The 23,094-nt window shown below is 27.9% G+C and overlaps 1 protein-coding gene across 2 annotated transcripts in view; it reads left to right on the top strand.

Moving 5' to 3' along the window:
• Window positions 1-23,094, top strand: part of LOC123294776 (diuretic hormone receptor-like) — a 402,325-nt gene that overhangs the window by 234,557 nt on the left and 144,674 nt on the right. For both annotated transcript variants that reach the window (XM_044875917.1, XM_044875918.1), the window contains one exon: window positions 10,945-11,593. In XM_044875917.1, the coding sequence (XP_044731852.1) occupies window positions 11,458-11,593 (136 nt within the window). In that variant the 5' untranslated portion in view covers window positions 10,945-11,457. The remainder of the gene's footprint in view (window positions 1-10,944; window positions 11,594-23,094) is intronic.

The following is a 23,094-nucleotide window of genomic DNA, read 5'->3' as shown; positions in this document are numbered from 1 at the left end:
CCGCGGTATGCTTAGGGTTGCGGTTCAATTCCCGCCGTCGCAGTAATATTAATTTAATTAATAGTTGTAATGGGCTGATGTAGTGAAAGGTATTTGCATGAAGGAGGTGCACTCAGTCTCCGAAATTGACGAGCTGATAAATGAAATTATCAGCGGAAAGGTGGTAACACACATAAATGGTATCACAATGGGCTCTATGGCCTAAGTGTGTCCTTCGTGGACAGCCAATATAACCTAACCTAACCTATCTATGAAATCATGTAAATAAAAATAAGATATTTCACCGTGGTTATGGGCCCAGGCAACATCTTAATACAAGTATTAATTAGCAGATGCGAACAAACCATTTTTTTTAAAATAATTTAAGTAAGAATAGAATGTCAAACAAACCAGCACAAAAAACCTGCTAATTATTACCAATAACAAAAACAGAATCTCATTAAACAGTTTTTTTTTCTTTTTAATTAGTAAATAATGAATGACAAGTTTATTAATAATATTATAATTACATATTGAATATTTTTAGAATATAAACAAATTAAATAGGTAATGATGTACATTATACTATAATGTAATAGTGCACTTTACAATGACATACATACATACACACTTACGTCCGGGCATACGAACATTGCATGCATATACGTATTGTATGTGCATATAAATACAATCACTGCTTTGAACTAATTAAAACTTTTAAATGCAATCACAATTCATTATAGAAAGTTTTACAATATTCTAGGTGTACAAAGTGGGTAACTGAATATAAAGTTTAAAAAAAATAATAAGTCTTAGATCAGGTGTAGTATTGGACAATCATTTCAGAACGGCTGGAAATTTGAAACGTTAAAGCCGTTGGAGATTTCTCTGTCAGGACCCTTGGAAAATTGTAAATTGAGTGGTTGAATATAATTTTTATGATCAAAAATGGAAAGATCGTAGTATATTAGAAAACCTTTCGAAACAAAAACGAAAACAGCCAAAGAGAAAGTTTTCGTAACAGATCGTGTGACGTAATAACTTTAATTAAGAATTGTTTAAAGAAATGAACAGAAGTTTTTTTAAATTTTGAGGTTTAATGCTTTTATTTTAAATGGTTTTTGCATTCAATTATAATTAACGGTTTAATTAATAATTCAGCAGATGGAGCCACAGTAAAACGTTGAGTTTAATATCAGAAAAATTTCGATATGGCTTATAAATAAGTTTTCTTGGCGAAGTTCAATATTATTTATGATGAAGAATTGAAAAGCTTAAAATATTTATTGAAGATATTACAAAAAAAATGGTGCGCGAATTCGGACCTCTTGAAAATTTAAACGAAGACATTGTACTTTCAGAAGTCAGGCAAAATTATTTTCGTATTGTTTTATCGTCCACAAAGAATATTAATCACTTTGAAGTTTGCCGTGTGATTCTAGGTTAAACAGGCTGAAAGAGAAGTTTGCGACCATTGAAACAACATCTAAAATTTCTTGCGTAATTGATAAGTAATTATCGGAATAAGCAAGAAGTGTTTTTGGAGCAATTCTAACAAATGCAAGAGCCCTCTATATCAGCACCTCGACTCAATTTTTGAGCTAAATATCAGTCAATGTAGATTCAACACGTTGCTAATCAACAAATAGTAATAAAACCCATTATTTTAATAACTGTATATCTACTTACGTCGCACTATGTATAAAAAAAACTATTATACATACAACCTAGGAGTGCAACATTGTCTAATAATAAATTATTTTCAATTAATTATTAAGAATATATTGCTGTTGTGCTATGTTATGAATTGATTTACTTCGATCAATCGATAGAAATCGTTCGATGCACTAATTAATGGATACGATGCATTATTTTATATGTAAAATGAATAATAATGTTACTGTAAAGTTTTATTAAATAATTAAAAAATAACTAATAAAATCGGGAAAGTCTGCATTGTTTTTCTTTCTAGCAAGTTTTGGGGTAGTTTTATATATGAAATGTTGAAAAACGTTATCGGTGGACTAATTCGTATACTTAAGATATGGAGACTAGCTTCGCTACAATATTATGCAAAAGTTTTGGATTGTACTCACTCTAAGCGTCTATGAGCTAGTTGAAATGAAGTTTAATTCTTGCCTAATACTCTGTCATCAGGATATTTATAAGACCCTATAACTGGCAAACAGAACTGTGACGTAGACATGCCAGCCAGAAATGACACAAGATTGTCGCACATAAGCAAACTAGGAATTCTAAGACAGATCAATCATAATGAAGGAACTAACACATTAGTGGTATTGTAAGACGGATATGTTCGTAATACAATCGTAGACGTTCCGAAAATCTTATCTTATTCCGGAGGGCTTCTATAAGCAAGATCATTGCAGCCATTGAAGAAGGTGTCACAGTGAAGACAAGGAGGAAACTATGTCTCATTTTCTCTGTCACTATACGGTACTTACTATCATAAGATTGACTCAATTGAGTCGGACTTTCGTTGACTATCTCTCCAAGTCAACATATCCAAATGGTTCATAGGGGTAGTGGTTGAAAAAAACCAAACCAATTTCTGATATTACAAGAGACCCTATAATATATATGTGTCTCGCTCTAGGGCAGCCACTTTAGCCAAACCTAACCTACACATTAAAATAAAAAGAATTTTGAAACGGAATTCGAAAACTTACATAATTACATCGATAGAACATTGAAAGTCAATATATCTTATAAATATATTGTCATTGAGGTCATAATGATAGTTTTTCTCCCTTTTTTCTATACAAAATAAAAAGTACTGTTAATAACTTAAGTTCGCTAGGAAAAAACTTAAGTTATTAACAGTACTTTTTATTTTGTATAGAAAAAAGGTAGAAACAGGAATATAATTTGTAATTATTTTCTTGTTTTTTTCTTCTCTTTTTTAAGCTTGTACTGCCACAAGAATTGTTTATTATATATGTTTATCAAAAACGAAGTGGTAAAAATTACGATTTTTAAAGAGATCATCGAACAATCATCCTAAATATTTTAATGATTATGATGGAAGTATTCGCAAACCTTAATTATTCAGAATATTTTGACACAATCGTAGTTTTTTACAGTTAAAATTATAAAGTTTATTTTTCTTTCCTATTTTCACTCTTTTTTATATCATTCTTAAACATGTTGCGTTTAGTATAAACATTTTCCAATTTTAGATGTTGTTAAGCAAAATTAAACATTTTCTAAAGTTTAAATTTTCGACATTCATATTATTATAAACAAATTTTACTTATATTTTGAAGGACGTGAATAGAGAATTACAATTTTTTAAATGATTTTTTTTTATTGATAATATAAAATTTATTGTTTTAAATTGAATTTTCTAATAAAAGGAATAGTTGGTTTCCGATAATACCGACTACTTAGGTACTTATATTGAATACAAAAAAAGGTAATTGTAATACTACAAATACGAAAGCATATGAATACATGTTTCTTTAAGATACTGCCTACAATTTTATTTAAAAGTATGTTCAAGCTATGATGAGTATGATCCCTAGCAACTAGGCTTATAATTTCCTAATTTAAAAAATATATGTATTATTTTCATTGAAGGAAGTATTTAAATTTTCGTATATAAAGTAAATTTGACACAAAAAATTCAAAAATGAATCACATTTGGTACGTTGCTTTCGAATTGTACTCGCTTTGAAATGTGGAATAAATGCAATTTCTGGTTTGGTAGAACAAATGCGATTTTTACTCACTTCGAATCAATTTCATCGAATAATCCGATTCGAAAATGACGAATGGGATTCTGATTTGGTTGAAAGTAATTATTTACAGTAATTTTGACCCAGAAATTTCAAAAATCCTACGTTTTCTTTGATTTGATACAATGCTTTCGAAATATACTTCTTTTAAATCGATTTCACGTGATATACAGATTCAAAAAAGGCTATTTTGAAATATCTTCAGAAATATTTTTAGATTTATGAAAACATGAGGATTTAATTAAATATTTTATTTCAATATACTCAGAGTGAATATAATAATTTTTTATCAGGCATGAATATCTCTACAACCTATAATTTTAAAAGCTCCTGCCTATAGAGCTCTTCTACTCAATATTTTCCTTCATTTTGCTACAAGATAGAAAAAGAACAAGATGTTACTTTATTTATTCTTTTCTTTGTATTTTCGAAAAAGAAAATTATTTAATAGACAAATGTTGGTAGTATTTGTCATATAAATGTTTTATAATACATTGCTTTCATTTTATTTTAATTTTCATTCTTTTGTATGTAGGGTGAAATGTAGTGCCTAAACTCATACGAACCTTGAATAATCTATAGTTTCTATGCGCACATTTTCATCAATGTTGTTGTGTTTTGGAACACATTAAAAAATACAAGTTTTGACGAGAAAAATTAAAAAATATTGATTCTTCTGGCTGTCTTTTTATAAGCTGGCCATTGCATATTAGTTTCATAAATAATACTCAACAAAATTATTGGTTATTGGTGAGTAAGTTGTTATAGTTTATTCGACTTTTAAACGTGACTTTAATTTTTAAGGAACTATAGTTTTAAATACGCAAATGATGTACTAACAACTTGTTGTACCTTCAATCACATACATGGTAATTTTTAAGCATTAAATTTCACGGTTGCATTATTCTGTTTTATTGTTTTCCAAGTATAAGTAATCGAAAATAAGTAGGGAAAAAGAAGTCCCAATAACTCAGAGTAGTGGATGTATGTAAGAGAAACGGTTAAAAAAAGTGCCTTCAGATAAAATCAGTTGGAATGATTCTAGGTACATTAGGGTGTGAAATGTGGAACATTAAAAGTATTATGGTGTGGTATCATGATGACAGAGTATGGTACACGCATTTTTATCCGCAGTTCTCATCAACCGAGACAATTTTCATTGCGATATTTTAATGCATGACTTTAAAAAATTCATAAATGGAAATTTTGTATTCTAGGTACTATACGTATAGGTTCAGGACCAAATGTCAAATTTTTATCACGGCTGAAAATTTAAGGCTGTTGCTTTACAACTTTTTCCACTTTGAACATTTTCATAACACTGGATTTATGTTTGCGAGAACCTGGAAATTTTTTTAATTAACAGTTAAGGGAATTTGAAAATTAATGAGTATCCAGAAATATGAATTTGTTGTGAAATAAATTGTTCTAAGGAATTAGTTCTGAAATGACTATGATGAAATAATCATCTTCTTCTGTGTATACTCAAAAAAGCATAATAAAGCATAAGCAGACATTTTTGACTTATTTGTTTTGAAAATTTTTAATTAAACAGAAATTTATATTTTCCATTAGAGGGGTTTCAATTTTATATTGCTTTATTAATTAAATTAGTATTCTGATTGACGGTACACAAAAGGTCTAGAGATGCTTTTTCTATTGTAAGTATATGTTTGTCCATGCGATGGGCAGCGGGCTCTGGCAAGTGATATAGTTGATACGATATTTTATTGTGGCCCCTGTGGCAATAAAACTGAATTTTGGATTATTAAATTCATAAAAGTTTAAAAATTGTTGGTGGGGGGGAGGGTGATCATTGGAAAACTATTTTGATAAAAATGAAATTTTAACATCAACTCGAGATCGAGAGAGAAGCAAGAAAATGGGGACACTTTACATTGTATTTTTTGTATAAAACTTTAAATTTTAGAAACGGGACAAGACTAGGTGTCTATTTCTTCGTCTCGCCTCATCTCACGGTATGGCTAACAACTATACAGTCAACGTCCTGTTAGCGACAGCTTTAAAAAACAATAAACGTTCTCATTATTTTCTTAGTTTTAAATAAATTAATTGCTCTTTCTTGTCTTTCTTATTTAAATAAAAATAATAAAATTAAAATAAATATATAAAAATGTTTGTTATTTTTTATTATTCGGCCATTTAAAATGTAAAAACCCAACAAATTTTATGAGTCTCTTTTTAAAAAAAAGATGATGAAAGCCATGTTATTTTTTACATTATTATACTTATCGGGTCTTTCAATAAGAGTGATGATTTTAAAATTTGAATAGGGAAAAAAAACTGAACGTATCGTAAGTAAATTGTGATTTATTTTGAAGTTTATAAAAATATGTTGAAAATATCAACCACAACTCTTTTAATAGGACTCCATTCTAATTCTTTCGTTTTTGAGTCATCGTGTCCACAGACAGACAGGCAGGCAGACAGACAGACAAACATACATTGAGAAGGAAAACCGGAAATGAATTTTATGAACACCTATACCAAAATTTTATACGTAGCATTAATATTTTAAACGTTACAATCTTGTAACGATGTTTACGCAAAAATGTTTCAAACAAAAGTTGTTTATTTTTTATAACATTTTTTACATTTAAACTTTTGTTCTATCTTTAACGGTTTATAAAATGGGTCCTACGGACCCAAGACCTAATTTACCAACTTGACCTCAATTTTTACGTCTTAAGGACGCGTTTCTATAAAAATTTCAGCTTGATATCTCTTTTCGTTTTTGAGTAATCGTGATGACAGACGGACAGACGGACAGACGACAGACAGACAGACAACCGGAACTAAACTTAGTATATCTTGGTATATTGGTATAGAAATTTACAAAATTTAAAAAACGCCCGACAAACTTTTCGGATATGGAACCCTATACTCTCCATTTTTTTACCTTTTTCTTTAAAGAATTTTTCAAAATGAACCGATTTTGAAGATCATCGCCAGTTTTTTAGTTTTTTCGAATACAGAACCCTAAATTGACACTTCAAATATAGGTAATAACACTCTCCATTAAATAACCTTACAAACGAAACACAAAAATCAAAATCGGTTCATCCGTTTAGTAGCTATGATGCCAGAGACACATAGACAGACACACACAAAGCGGTCAAACTTATAACAACCTCTTTTTTTAGATCGAGGGCTAAAAAATGAGTAATGATGTGAATAATTTACAAACACCCGACGAGCTTAAACTTTCCATAATTAAATTCAGGCTTCCAAAAAAGCTAAAATGGATTATTTATATTCAAATTTTAGAAACTACCACTCTTATTGAAAGACCCTTATATAAAGATTGAAGTAAGATTTATAATTTTTATTAGTTATTATATGTATGTAATGTATTATATTACATTCTTTCCAACTCCATTAAAAGATAAGTTTTTAAAGATGGAGTATTACAACAATATTATAATAGAGATAAAAATGACTTTAAAAAGCTCTTTAATAAGGGATGTCATCAGTTTCAAATGAAAAATGGCCCTAAATTCAACGATAACTCCTAAAACTTTTACAAATAGTCATGTATATGAGTGGCTCATAGAAACCAGTAGATTCTACTTTTTTATATTATTAAAGCTTGTTCTTTAAAAGGTATTTTTATTTAAATTTTCAATTTAAAATTAAAAAAAGATATTTATGAATGAAACGATTTTCGGAAGATATGACAGAATCTGTATAATCTGGCATCAGATTCGTATTCAACAACCAAACATACCTAGTAGATGATAGTTTTATCCAATATAAGAATTTCCAAAAAAATTTAGGCTACATATGCCCCTGGTGTTGTTTTATGGCCCCTCTTGACTAGGTTAAGTTGGTTGAATGTTCCTTGAAGTCGTTTATCGGACCGCTACAAAAAGTATCATTAAAATCGTTCTTGTGCTGTGAAATTTACAAAATACCCCCGATAAATTTTTTGGATACGGAACCCTAAACTCGCACTTGAAACGTATCTTAGAACACTCTCCATTAAATTATCTTTTTCTTTAGAGTATTCTCCAAACTGAACCGTTTTTTTTAACTGTACTCAACAAAAATCAAGGAGGTTTTTAGATGACGTACACACATAGATTACTATGGAATCAAAATAAATTTGTAAAAAAAAAACTAATATTTCTGTCATAATAATATGTATTTTGCAAAGATTGATTATGAAACATTTTTAAAAATTTGGATTAAATTCTATTTTGTCTCTTATCTAGTTGTCGTATACCCTCCAATATTCTGACAACCCTTAATTTTTCTTTCCACATTATTCTAACTATTCGTTAAACATGGATATAAATGATTGTAAATTTTTTTTGTTTAAAATTATTATTGTTATTATCTTATTTTTATTACAAAAAGCTCATAAAAATTTTCAAGCATAAAATATAAAAATAATAAAAATATATATTATATTTAACAAAAAAATAAACTTTTTAAGATTTACTTCTAAGTAAAAAATTCGAATATCCATTCCATTTTTTCTGATTTCGATATAATATTAAGAAAAAAACCTGATACTTATAAAACAAGCATCATCTATTGGTAATTAAAATTGATTTTCATATATGATTTTTTTTTGGGTGGGTATTAAATTTAATTACCTCGAAGGAACAGAAAGGTTTTTTTTATTGTCTAAACACTCTTTTCACTCTGATGTAGATTTTATGACTTTTCATTTTTTTTAAATTTTCAGAAAGAGAATTATTGAGTCGATCCGGAAAATCGAAAAATAAATGTGTTTGTTTATTAACGTTTTCGTATATTAATCACCCAAAATTAGGAAATTCTCGGCAATGCCTACTATATGTAGTTCATTGTCCACCCTAGTGACAATGAACTACATATTTGTTGTGTACGTAGTCAAGGTAGGGACAATAAAATCGATATCAGCGCTTCCAGTGAAAGATTTTGGTGATAAAGGAGGCTGTTATGACTAATTTTCAATTCTTTACATGTTAATGTTATAGAAAAAGTAAAATTAAAATTATTGAAAAACACGAATTAATTAAAAAATTATGAAAATAAGAAGTAAAATTGCACAAATATTGTTTTTCAAATGTAAATTATCATAATTATTTATTTAAAGTTGTGAGACAATATTATTAAATTTTTAATGTAAGTCATAAATGCAATCCATACAAATCTATAATTATAGTAGTGTATCGTTACCATGGAAATGTCTCCAATAAAACTCACACACGGTGCGAATAGCCAAAAAATCGATATATCAAAAATATGCAAAATATAAGTAATTGAAAAGAAAAATGATAATGTAATATTATTAAGAAAATCGATTTTCTATAATTGAAAACATTTTTCAACTTTAAGAGCAAACAGCTCGATTACGATTTAAGTAAAGATATTTTAATTTCGAAAAACCAGTCAAAAGTTTTATTTCGTAATCTAAAAAAATTATCTCTAGCTACAACCTTGTTAATTAAGTAAAACGGAAAGCTTGCAGATTGTGCAAAGATCTTTTGCAGATTGCAGATTTTTCTTAAACAAATTTTGCAGATTGTTCTTAAAAAATGGATTCGTTGCGAAAAATGGATTTGTTCTGTTAAAGTGTATCTTGATGCAAAGCACTTGCATCAAAACTGCAACCCAATTTGTTTGTAAAATTTGCTTTAGACATTCTTCGTCTACTGAAACAACAAGCTACGTCGCAAAAGTCAGCAAATATCAAAATCAAACCAATATCAAAATCTGAAGTCGCACAAAAATTGTTCACGTAACTGAATAATTAGATCATTTTGGAATGTGGATTTTGAAACAAATTTTTTTTTTGACAAAATGGAACGATCATAAGTTTTATAGCAAAACTATTTTTATTTTTATTTTATTTTTTTTGATAATTTTAAAATTACAGACAGATAAAAGAACTTTTCAAAACAGAAACGAAAACGACCGACAAAAAAACTGTTCGTAAAACATCGTTGTGACGTAATAATGTTATTGAATAGTAAACACTGACTACAATTATTCATTAACATTATGACGTTACACGAGCTTATACGAACATTTTTTTGTCGGGCGTATTCGTTTCTCTTTTGAAAAGTTTTTTAAAAACTTCCTGTAACTTTAAAACTATTATGAAAAAATCAAAAATAAAAACAGTTTTGTTATAAAACATATATATGATTTTTTCATTTTTGTTACAAAAAAGGCAAATTTTTTTTCTTCAAAATCCCAATTGATTTGGCTTGAATTGGTCAGTTGCGTTATTACTCCAGTGCATTGAGAAAATTCAGCTGTATAACATATGCCCAATTTTGAACCGACTCTAACCATCGGTTATGCGACTCTTACTTAAGCCGGATTTATACCTCCATTGCACCAACCAACTAAATCAATGAATTTCTCAGTTAATAAAATTAATATTCAACTTTTATGTTGTCAATAAATCCAATAATATATTTAACGAAGACTGTCGGTTTAGACTGAGAGGTTCCTACTCACCTCGGTTTGTTTTTTATTTGGTATAAAATAATAATGAGAATAATCCTTGAGGATGTTGTATTTTATGTGAAAGCTATTAAAATTGAGTCAATGGGGGTGATTTCAGACTATATTAGGTATCAGAATTTAGGCATATAGGCAGTATTATCTAATAATTTTTTATTGGTTTTTCGTTTAATTTCTCAATTTTTATTAGACAGTTAGTAGGTTGGGCGCTAGCTGTGAAAACAAGATGTCTGGGACTTGATTCCCGATCAAGGTATAATATTTACACTTTGGCTCTAGCATAATTCGATAGCAGTTATATAGGTGTTAAATTACCAAAATTGATGATTAGTCGTATTTTGGCTCTGTTACTTTTGGCAGGCGTGAATTTTCGTCGATTTTTATGTTTTCAATTAAGATTTTGCCAAAGCACAGAATTTTTTTTTTTAAATTTTAACCTAATGTGTGAGATATAATTTATAAAAGAAGAAGTTTTTTTACTTTTTAATGTATAGAAAGTGGAGCAACGTTATTGAAAATGTATGCGTTCTTTCAACGTTTACTATTCTAAATATATTAAAATTCCAATTTTTTAAAATAAAATAAAAACACTTCTGAAGATTTAATCAAGTAAAATTTATAACATTAAAAAAACCCCCGACAAATGCGATTTATTCCTTGTGAACCGATTTTGAGGGCTGAGTAAAGACTATAAAATCTAATTTTTATCTTTTGTTTTCAGAATCTGGACCTAATCAACACACCCGGAAAAAAAGTAACTGAATGCTAACAACACTATTTTAAACGGTGATAAAAACTGAAAAATCAACCGCGTACGTCTACTCTCACACCTATTCAGAAAAGTTCAGAACATAGTGCGCGCGTATTGTTTCACACAAGTTTATCCAGTATAGTCGAGTATAGTGAATGATACACAAATTACATTGTGATTGTGATACATTGAAACGGTAAGCGCACCAATCAAAAATGAACAATGTAGGTACAACAATGTTATCTAAGCACTCAACTATCGTCGAGATACGAGATACAGATATATCATCATATGAGATACAGAAACATCTCAATATATCGCGTTTAATGTGTATCCGCCATGTGGGTGAATTAAATTAAAGTGCAGTGTAAAACAAAATATCGATTTTTTATTTTTGAAAAAAAAAAAAATCAAACAAAATTTTTGATACAGTGTGTTTAGTGTTTGTTCGGTTGTGAAATTATCGTTTTACCCGAAAATAAAATGGGATCATCAAATCACGTTGGAACGTCTTCAACACGTCTTGGTGCTACACCAATGCCAATAACAACATCTTCAGCTGTTTCGACATTGTTTCATTATAATAGTAATAGTCATCATCATCGACATTTTCGATCAGGTGTGTGTGCGTTTTGATTTTAAAATATTCTAGGTATATTATATTTTCGAATTTATTTAAAATATAAAGGGTGTGTTCAAAAAACATTAAAATGATAAAAGACTAAAAAAATTCTTCAAAATAAGTAAAAACAGTATAAAATTACCATAATTAGTTCTAATAGTTTAAAAAACCGAAAAAATATGCTTTACTAGATTGATACCCGCCCGCTTCACTGGGCTTAAAAGTAAAAACCACCGATTTATAGCCTCTACCCTCTCTTGATACACACAGTTTTCAATTTTGTTAAATGTAAAATAGCCATAACTCATTGAATATATCAGAAAAGTTGGCCATGATTTGTTTGACATTTACTATTTTTATTTTTTAAATAAGTTTTTATTGTATGGTTCAAAATGATGATTATAGATGGAGCAGATCTATGATCATCATTTTGAACCATGCATTAAAAAATTCTGTAAAAATTAAAATAGTAAATGTCAAACAAATCATGGCCAACTTTTCTCAATAAGTTATGACTATTTTACATTTAACAAAATTGAAAACTGTGTATATCAAGAGAGGGTAGAGGCTATAAAGCGGTGGTTTTTACTTTTAAGCCTTATCTTAGCACTGTTATCAGAAAACTGTAAAGGTTTAGAGGTCTTAGGTTTTAGAATTATTTAAGAAATGGAGTGTCAATCGAAATATTCCAAATTTCTTTGTATTATCAAGGAATACTGGCAAACTCATATTAGTCAATAATGAAATTTGTGATTGAGTTTTTTAACCCGTCTGTATTTGAATCGATAAAGAAATGCATTCAAAACTTTCAATATCTTACGGTTTATAATATGTGCCTGTAAATTTTTGCTCAAAACCAATATTAATATTTTATATATTTCATATATTTTTTATATGAAACGAAATTTTTACGTTTGTTTCAAATTTGTGTGTACTTTATATATAGGGCAATGTGCATCATACATGGATTTAATAGCTTTTGCTATCTCAACACACTATACTCTTTAACATATGAGAATGAAACTGTTTACTTCTATGCATTAACGCGTATTAAGTATTTTTAATGGAAGAAATAACAAGAAACGAAAACATTTTTGTGTACTTTATAAAAGTCAAAGATGAATAATAAAAAGTATTCATTTTAATAAAATTTAACGAAAATTCAACCTTGAAAACCTTCTTTTTTTGTAAACTTAGATAATCCAAAAACTGTTTTGTTAGTCCCAAAATGATAGATTTTATATTTTTTATGGATAAACTTTAACGTTTTTCAAAAGAAAACAATTCAATTGTTTATCTTTCATTTTCAAGAACCATTCAAAACTTTTCCTATTTTTGCACACATAGAAAATTGTTTTTTCTCTATTTTTTCCCTCTGAATATTTATGATTAATGTATTTCCGTGAATAATAATGAAAATTTTATTATGGCTATACATAATCATCGAATAATATTCGATGTTTTTCTCAAATAAATAAAAAAAAATTAATAGTTTTTCTCAAAAAGAAAAAACTAATGTAAAATATTATTCCGGTAAATATGTATTTCCTATATTATGGTTTATATATTCTTTTTATTGTCCAATTCTCGAAGACTAAAGACAAATATCCGTTTGATAAATAGATATTTACTTTTATTGGTTTTTTAGAATTTTCTTTTACAATAAACATTTATATATGTATACTTCAAAGAGTTCATTGAATTTGTCTATTGTATTAGGATTGAAGAAAATAAAGTTTGTTTTTCTTTGCTTTTTATTACTTTTCGAATTCGATAACAATTATCGCGGATAATTTCTATTGTAATTAATCACTCATGAATTTGGAAAATGAAATTTTGTCTGATATCCTGATTTACAATGTGGCACAAAACCTGATCACCAGCGATACATTTTCGAGTTCTAACCCAAATTAAACCAATTTAAAAACAAATTAATTTTGCTCGCTTTTGTCTTTACCTGCATATCTGTTAGTTCATTTTATTCTAAAAAGTCATTTTTTCTTAAATAACATTAAACTTTTTCTATATACAAAAGAAACCTCAAACATAGGCGTTTCTTTTTCCCAGTGCTTCCACATTCATATAAATCGGCAGAGATCTTTACGAACTGAGAAAAACGTAATAGAGCCTTCTTAAATTACCCTGAAATTAGATGTTTTGTTCAATTTTTCATTCCTTAAGGTATTTCCAGCATGGTATTTGGAGTTTCTATGTTTGAACTACGATAAAACCCATTTTTCGACAGAATTTAGCAAATATTTTTCACAGAAACACGAAATAATGATTTCGTAAGTTCCCAATTTTGACCAAATTACGACAAAATTAATATCTCGAATACAAAATGACATGGTGCTATTTTTTTCTAAAAACCTTCCTTTCAACTCTCCTTTAATATCGTAAAAAAAAGCTGGGAGGAGAGTGTGTTTTACATGTTTTGACCCTTGAAATCGTGAACTTTGCAGCTGATTATCTCGCGATCAAAACAACCACAAATTCTTCAACTTCGGAATCATAAATGTAACATTCTGAAAATATGAAAAAATAGGCTAAATGTGTCAACAAGTGCCTTCATGCTGCAAGTATCTTAAATTAGCTGATTTGATAGATTTTTGGACCTTGAGCCCAATATATCATATCAATTTTCCACAAAGTGTTCAATTCCAGCCAATAATAATAATTGTTTAAATCCTGGACCCAAAAAATAAATATTTTATTTTGACAAGCGAGCTATTTTCCATAACAAACAAATTTATCATGTCCCAGAAACTCTGTCCGATTGTCAAATTAATCAAATAAATCGATGAAATAGAAAAATTTTTGTAAAAAAAATTCGATAATTTTAAAATATTACAAAAATTATTTATATTTTGTGCAATGTCTGCAAATTTTTTCAATTTTGACGTAAAAATTATACTAATTTTTGACCTTTCATCAAACTCTAGTGCATAACTTATAAAATTGGGACTAACAAAATTGATCTAAAATATAAAAAGAAATCTTGTTATATCGTATAACAAATTGATTTTGCTTACGATAAACCTGACACATATTTAACTTTTCAACTAAAAATGGGAAAATATATAGACTAGGAAAAAAATGTAACGAATAAAGATTCAGTGAATCGTTAAATTACCTTTAGTTGATAGGAATATGGATATTTTATTACCAATGTAGACGAATTCGACAACGATAGATACGTGTATTTTTTAATGTTATTTTTACTAAGTACATACAAATGTTATATATTTGTACCGTGTGTTTATAAAACATTCAGTCAAAAGAAATGATCTTACCATAAATATACTTTTGATGAACTATAAACTTTTTAAGTCGTTAAGAATCTGTTAATTCTCGTATTGTTTTATCTTTAAAAGTCAATTTAATCTTATGTTCGTTCGGATTCTTTCGCCTCGATTATCTCGCGAACAAGTTTTGACATCAACACGTGACTGGACTTATTCGACGCTCAATCACGTATTTAAGAACTGAAAGAAGCTCAGCAGAATTATTTGAGCGGTTTTTTAATGGTAATAAAAACCCTGGAAAAAACTGAATAAACAGAATCTGAAAAGTGGATAAAAACGCATCAATTATCTATGGTGATAATTATGAGCATAAGCTGCAATACACGTTCGAAGAATAATATATGAAGGCTTACAAGATCTTCTTTTTAATGTTTTTCCTCCTCTGGGAGTTAGTCGTGTGGACTACAGGGGTCGCACTCACACGACTTCAGTACCACACCGACTATGTACTGCCAATTTATTTATTATAAAAATTACATAACAATTATTACAATTTACTTTGTACTATGTATTTTTAATAGTATTATTTATTATTACCGAATCTTTTTGGACGTAGCCTGTCCAATAGATAACAGTAAAATTTGGGTTTAGCGTGGTGGGTTTTGTGGGATTGGTTTAGTGGGATGGGTTTAGCTATCAGGTTAAGCATTGGTATTAATGAATAGGAGTTACGTTTCCACAGGACAACGTCTGTCGAGTCCGCTAGTTTATTATACGTTCTTTAGCCTGGTTATTATATTGTGTGGTTATGTTTGAATTTATAATAATCTAGAAAGATGAAGATGGAAGCAAGAAGCTATACTTGTGAATTACTTCTGCAGTATTATATTATATACAGATTGTCCCTTATCAAAAACTTTTCTTTAATTCGTAACTCTTGACGTGAAAAATAAGTTTTGAATAGATTTTTTTAAACGCAATCAAGTCAGTTGACTGATTATATTCACAATGTATAGACTTCAGCGCCAGGTTGCAGAAAATGGAACTAAATTTAAATGGATAGGCTAGTCGGGTAATTAACATTATCGATCCAAGTCATTTTTCTAGTTGTTGGATTGAATGACTGAATACCGTTCAGGAATTCGTTCAGGCTATTAATTGAATGGTTTATTAATCTCGTTGGTTGCTTTGACCTTAACGAATGTATTACTTTATGGGAAAAAATTTTGGTTCTTTATCTAGAATACCAAAATTGCATGCCGAACTATTGTTATATAAGATTTTCTAAAAGAGGTTAACCTAAAACACTTGTAGGACATCTTATAACAGAAGTTAAAACCTTTTATACTGCATTTATTTATTACTATACAAATATATTATTTACAGTCTGTGGGAATAACAGGATATAATCGGGATATTAACAAGAGCTTGTGTTTTTCTGTGTGTACAGAAAGATTGTAAACAATTGAATGGCAAATTAGTATTAAATTTCAAGTATACACAAATTGGTAGTAAATTTTTATATAATAAACACATTGTTCTTCTAGAAAATACCGATTTTTCGCACAAAGGTGAATGTTAGCCAAAAATTAAAATCAAAAATGAAAATTTGACTAAAAACTTAATGGGTAACAAAAAAAAAATTCCATTCAGATCGGATAAAATTTTGTTGAAAAAAATTTTTTTAAACTTTATGACGTCATCAAAATCCAAAAAATTTAGTTTTACTGTATCAAATTCAAATTATACATAATTTTAATAAACCATCTATGCAATTATGCTAAATTAAGGTCATACTTTTCAAATTTGAGGTCAAATCTAACCTACCTATAAAAATATTGAAGATGGTTGGGTCCTGGTACCGATTTTTCACACAAAGGTGAATGTTAGCCAAAAATTAACATCAAAAATGAAGAGTGTGGCCCAAAATTAGTGGGTTAACAAAAATTCCATTCAGATCGGATAAAATTTGAGTGTATTATGAAATAAATCGATTTTTTAATCTTTATGACGTTATCAAAATTCAAAAAATTTAGTTTTGCTCTATCAAATCCAAATTATATCTAATTTTAATAAACCAAATTTGTAGCTATACTAAATTTGAAATATGAATAATGACTAATGATTTGTCTCTTAACGGGCTTTCAATATATTATAACGCATATTTCCATAGAAACCGATTGACTCACAGCCTCAGCGGTTGCAAATACGTCACTACCGTTTTTGTTTTTATTAAAAATTAATAAAAAATGGAATTATTAACTTGAAAACAAATTACTTAAACATTATTTAAATGAATTATTCTTTCATTAATATATGAATTTGTGACAAAAAAAAAATTAATGCAAATTCTCTATTCTTTTAATTTTTTTCAAAAACAGCGATTCGAATAATGTTTATCCAATAAATGAAGATCAAATTATATCAGCATTTATTCAATTATTACTATAATAATGCGTAATGTGTGAATAGTAAATTTTATACACAAATAATCATTCGAGTTCAAACTATTTATCGAAAATATTATGATCGATTATATAATATTCACAAATAATTTAAAATTATAATCAATGAATTAATAATTTAATTATAATTACGTTTTACGAATTATTGAACGGTTTTATTATAAACTAAAATTATGGTTTTATTCGAATGTCATTGTTCAAATTTTCTGGGAAAATTTCATATTCAGATTAAAACGACATACATAAAGAAACCTAGCATAACTGTTTATTTGAATAAATAACATAATGTTGAAATTAATTGCATTTGTCGAAAAAATTTCCGTCATGACTTTTTTTTAGAGATATGAGAAACATATTATGGCTCTATTCTATTCGAAATTAAATTTGTCGATTTTTTACTTAAAAATGAAATAGTCTGTTTACAACTGTCGATAAATTAGAAAAATGGCGTATTTTTTTAAAATAACAATTCTGTTCCTCGACAAAATTCAGTTTTTCGAAGTGTAGCAAGTAAATATTTCCTTGAACGAAGAACATATAAACTTGCTACCATGTTAAGGCTGTTGTCTCGGTGTGGGCATATTGTCAATTAATTTTTCTTATTAAATATATTATAATATAATTATCATTTTCAAGCCGATTGACCGTCTCTACCCCCAGATAAACTAATTTAAAGTTTTTTTTAATTCTAGAACAAAACTCTCAGAAATTTTCTTAAATAAATGTTCATCGATGTATTTGTTCTGAGTCAAAAAAAAGAAAACCAAAATTAATGATCGTTTATTCGTTTCATTATTAATGAAATATAATAATGCAAAGTTATAACATTTTATTGTTGAAAAAACAAATATAGTAAGAGTATTATGGTTGAAGAGAAATAACTCTATTAACAGAATTTTAAACAACCCACCGTACGTTGTATATTGTATGAGAAACAGTTGACTTGTACCGTGTACATAAAAAATTATACATTAATTCATTACAAGCTTATATACTCTTACCGTGCATATTAGCCAAAACTTTTTTACAATCTTCGTTTGCAATCTGACAGAATTCGTCTATTTTATTAAACAACAAAAAAAAACAATGATTTTAACTTTTAATGCATATTAATTTGTTTTTGAAAAGTTTTTCTTTTGAAGTCGGTTTTCTTTTTGTTAAAAGTTAAAAAGGACCAGCTTTCAAATCATCAAAATCGGATCACTCAGTCAAAAGTTCTGATGTAACACACATAAAAAAAATACAATCTAATTGAGAACCTCCTTTTTTTGTTTGAAGTCGGTTAAAAATAAGTTTTATACGTATTCCATGTTCAGCTGGATTGATTTAAAGGAAAGTAAGAATATCGCGACGGTTTGGTATAAATCAATAACAAAACAAAGAACATTTGTATGATTCATTCCGCCAGACAGACAGACAGATTAATTCAAGCGTCACTAAATTTCCATTTTATAAATAAAAATATATAATGAATAATTGTAATAATAATATACATTTATTCATTTGTTATTTATCAGCAGAGCACCAAGTTGAGATGACGATGACAACGTACGATTTATAACTTAGAACTGATAACAGACAATAGTCATCAAAATTGTATATTAAATGTGATTTCATCTAGAACTATCCAGTTAGTTTTTTTTAGATGAAAATTGCTATGGATATCATGAATAACAGACAGTCATCAAATTGTATAAATAAATATCGGCATAAATTTTATCAATTGATGTTCGAAGACAATTCTAATTGCATCGTTTCGATTCGTCGAACTTTTATGTTTCGAAGGAAACTGATTTATAAAGATTATTCTAGATTTAAATCGGAAAATTCGATGTAAAGTTGCTTTTTGATAGGTTATTTGGAACCCTTTGGCAAGTGTGAAACTATGCCTGCGTAATACGTGAAAAACTGCCAAATATTCGGATTTTTTACCGTTTTTCAGTTTAATTCAAAAACTATATGGACATAAGTTGCTACTATCATTAGGAAAGTACAGTTTTACCTTAATTTGCTCTATTAAGGGAAAATAACGATGTTTACGAAACAATGTTTCAAATAAAAGTTTAACAAAAGCCAATAAATCAAAATTTTAACATTTCTGAAAATCTGTAAGTTTTCCAAGCATCATATGTCAAAAACTACCAGTCATTCGGACCTGTAGCTTGGCTTCAAGTGTTTCAAAATGAACATACTTTCAAAATGTCCGAAAATTTTGATGAGTTTTTCCACGCAGGTAGCACAACTTGTTTTTACTAGCCCCAGAGGGGGCTCAATAAAATTCGTATTTAGGCTTTTTTTTGTAAGATTTTACAGCCTTATAATTTAATATTATTAAGTGTAAAAAAATATTTAAAATAGATAATAATTTTGAGATGTTTAAAGGCAGTCCTTGCAGTGCATTCTGTTGAGGACGAATTAATATGTGATCTGCTAGTTGGTGACAGCTCAATGTACTGTTAACTATAGATGTAATACCCACGGATGTAGTAATTATAGTATATATTCATAGTAATACCATACAAAATATTAGTAATTAATACCATAAAACATGTCAAAAAGTCTGACAAAACACATACTATGACGTCAGGACCGTTTTAAAATTTAAATTTCCGTTTTAGTAATTTGAATTTCTCTAAATTTGTACTTTTATTTATTAACTTTAAGTAATTAAAAAGAAATTAATTACTAAAATAATGGTTTAGCTCAAAATAAAGTTACGAAAAAAAAAATTTGAACCAAATTTCATGAATATTCCCTATTATGAAATTTGAATTATTCATATTATAATTTATTAAAGAATTCAAACGAAAAAAAAAAAAAAACCGTTATTCCAAAGTTTTAAATTCACTTTTTGGACATTCTGTATAATAATTATTTCGCACTGCTGTAGCAGGTAAACATAAAACAGTATAATCTATTGAACTTTAATTAACCTAAATCTATAATAATAATAATATATTGATTACAAATAAAATTATGATAATAAATCATGAATCTAACAATAATGAACACGAAAAAAAGTAAATATATACCTTCCCTAATATTTTTACTTAATAAAATACCTACCTATCTATCTATATATGTTGCAAAATTAATATCTCTTGTAATATTTATGGCAATAATCGATACCTATTAATTTTTTATTTTGGTGAAGATGAAAAAGATGATTATAAGCCTTTTTTACACATCGCATTGTATTCGCAATTAAGGTAGTTGTTTCGTGATTACAAAATATAAAGAAATTTACTAGATTGAAAGAAAAGTGGGGAAAGTAAGTAATTAAATGCACAATATACGCCATGTTAGGCCTTTTATAAGATAATTGCAATTAAAATTAACATATCTTACACTTTCAGCATGAAATAGGCGTAGGAAAAAAAAGTTCCTAATGAAATTCTGATATTTACTAGAATTATATTTTAAAAATAAGTATAAGAAAACTGAATATTATTCACCAAATATAAGGAAAAATTTGTATAGTTCAATATTTAGATGATTTTAGTGGAGGGAATACGGAAAGAATTGTGTGGACAAAACAGCTATAGTAGAATATTGTGGTTTTAACAAAAACAACTATAGTAGAAATATTGTAAACAACTGATCAACTCATTGAGTTATTCTGTGTGTGAAGCCTCCTTTGATACAGTGCTAGAGAAAAATTATTCCTCATATCACTACAAGCTCAAATGCTCTTACTGTGCATATAATAAACTTTTTGATAGTATTGCAGCGAACCAACATCCTTAAAAAATATAAATAAATTTTTTCAACAAAGACCTATGTCTTTAGCTGTTATCCATTTAAAATCTATTTGCCAGCCTATGATAAAAGTTTTCTCGCTTAAAAAGTCTGGAACAATTCACAAATTTATACGTATAAGTTGGCAATTAGCATACGAGCGCCAATTTTAGACTTGTGGTTGAAATTATTTGTACCATATTTTCAATTTTAATGAAGAATGTAAACAAAAAATAAGAATAAAATTTTTCGATATCTGCCTTGGTTTTCGAAATATCGAAAGCTAAATAATTCAACAAAATTTTCAAATACGATTTTTTGAAATTTACTCCAGATATCGAAACATTGAATTTTTACTTTTCGTCTTATACTATCAAGTTATAACAAAATGCAACATCAAAATTGAAAGTACATATGTTTTTTAATTCGTGTCCTCACTACCGTGCTCATACATCCTTAATTATTCAAGCACAACGTGTTGTTTTCTTTTCAATTATTTATTAAGGTTTTAAATTTAATTTAAATAACTTTTTTTTTAATTTACACCGTCTAAGTTGGGAGAAATCTATGAAAACATATCATGCATCCACCATTTTCCCATAAGACCAATGTTAAATATACCTACTTTTGAAGTCATTTGGTTATTTAAATAATCGGGCAACTACCACTAAAATTTTTAAGATTTGATTTATACTAAGTCCAATTTCGTATAAATAAAAATCAAGCCCCTTATGCAAAATTTCCTGGCGCTCGTACACCCAAATAATATATTAAAAATTCAGATTTTTATCCAAACATTGCTTTAATACGTGCGATCAACCACGAAGAGAATACCTTCAAGTTAATAAAAATACAACAATTTTCAACAAATCAATATGTTTCATAAATGACCTATTTAAAATAAAAATTGAATTTATTTTAAACTAGTGTATTTATGAATAATAATTATAATTGAATAAATAATAAACTAATTAATATATTGTTTAATGAAATCTACATATTCGCATTTATTTATTAATAATGTTTGGTTATTCATTGATAATCATAAATTTATTATGATTATTATAATAATATTTTGTATATTAATTGTGTAATAATTATATACCTATTTATCTGTTACTAATTTAGACCACCTGTGGCTTCACAGATGTGTTGGTGTCAGTTGCCAATCAAAACCATAAGAATATACATAACCTTTAAAATTTAAATCGTTAAAAACTGTCAATTAAAACAAATATTAGTGTACATAAATGTTAAGTCTTTATTTTATTGACCTATATCATTCGAAATTAATACATTCAAATCGGTTATAGCAACGAATCGACTAAAAAGACGAAAATGGAAGGCTCTGGCTGAATCCCTATAATGTTTATAAACCATATCGTTAGTCATTTATATTATATGAAGTAAGAAGAGTTCTTATGTAAAAGACAAGAAATTGTATATGTGTATACATGAACACAGCCGATAAACACAGACTCATCACTTGAAGTTGTACACATACACTACCAATCACAAACAGTAACACATAACCATAACACACAGTTCACATGCCCTATTTGTTTTATACATAAGAACGTCCATAAAACTCTTCTTACTTAAAATCAGTATGTATATAACACATGCATAAACGTTATAATGACAGATCGGCTATAGTGACCCATTGAAAATATTAGCAAATATGTCGACTATAACTATACCGACGCATATCAACTATCGTGTAAGCTTATTTACTTTATTTTGGACCTGAAAAACTCATTTATCGATTATATCGAACAATCAAAGTTAGTCAGCAATAACAATATAACATACAGGGTAGACTATTTTAATATATTATGGTTAGTAGCTCGTTTTGTAGTTAACCAATCAAAATATAACTATAACAAAAGGTGTAAAATTTGATTGGGGGTACCTTGTTTTCACATCAGATTGGCCCTAGAACATCGGATTTCTTTAATAACCAATTTAGATCCTAAACGGTAAATGATAGAATAGCACTATAAGCTAGAAAATCGATCCTCATAAAAAAACAATTTCTGTTGAAAACGTT

The sequence above is a fragment of the Chrysoperla carnea genome, chromosome 3 (genome assembly GCF_905475395.1).
Source record: "Chrysoperla carnea chromosome 3, inChrCarn1.1, whole genome shotgun sequence".
Lineage (NCBI taxonomy): Eukaryota > Metazoa > Arthropoda > Insecta > Neuroptera > Chrysopidae > Chrysoperla > Chrysoperla carnea.
The sequence above is the reverse complement of the archived record's forward strand: the minus strand, read 5'-3'. Positions and strand labels throughout refer to the sequence as shown.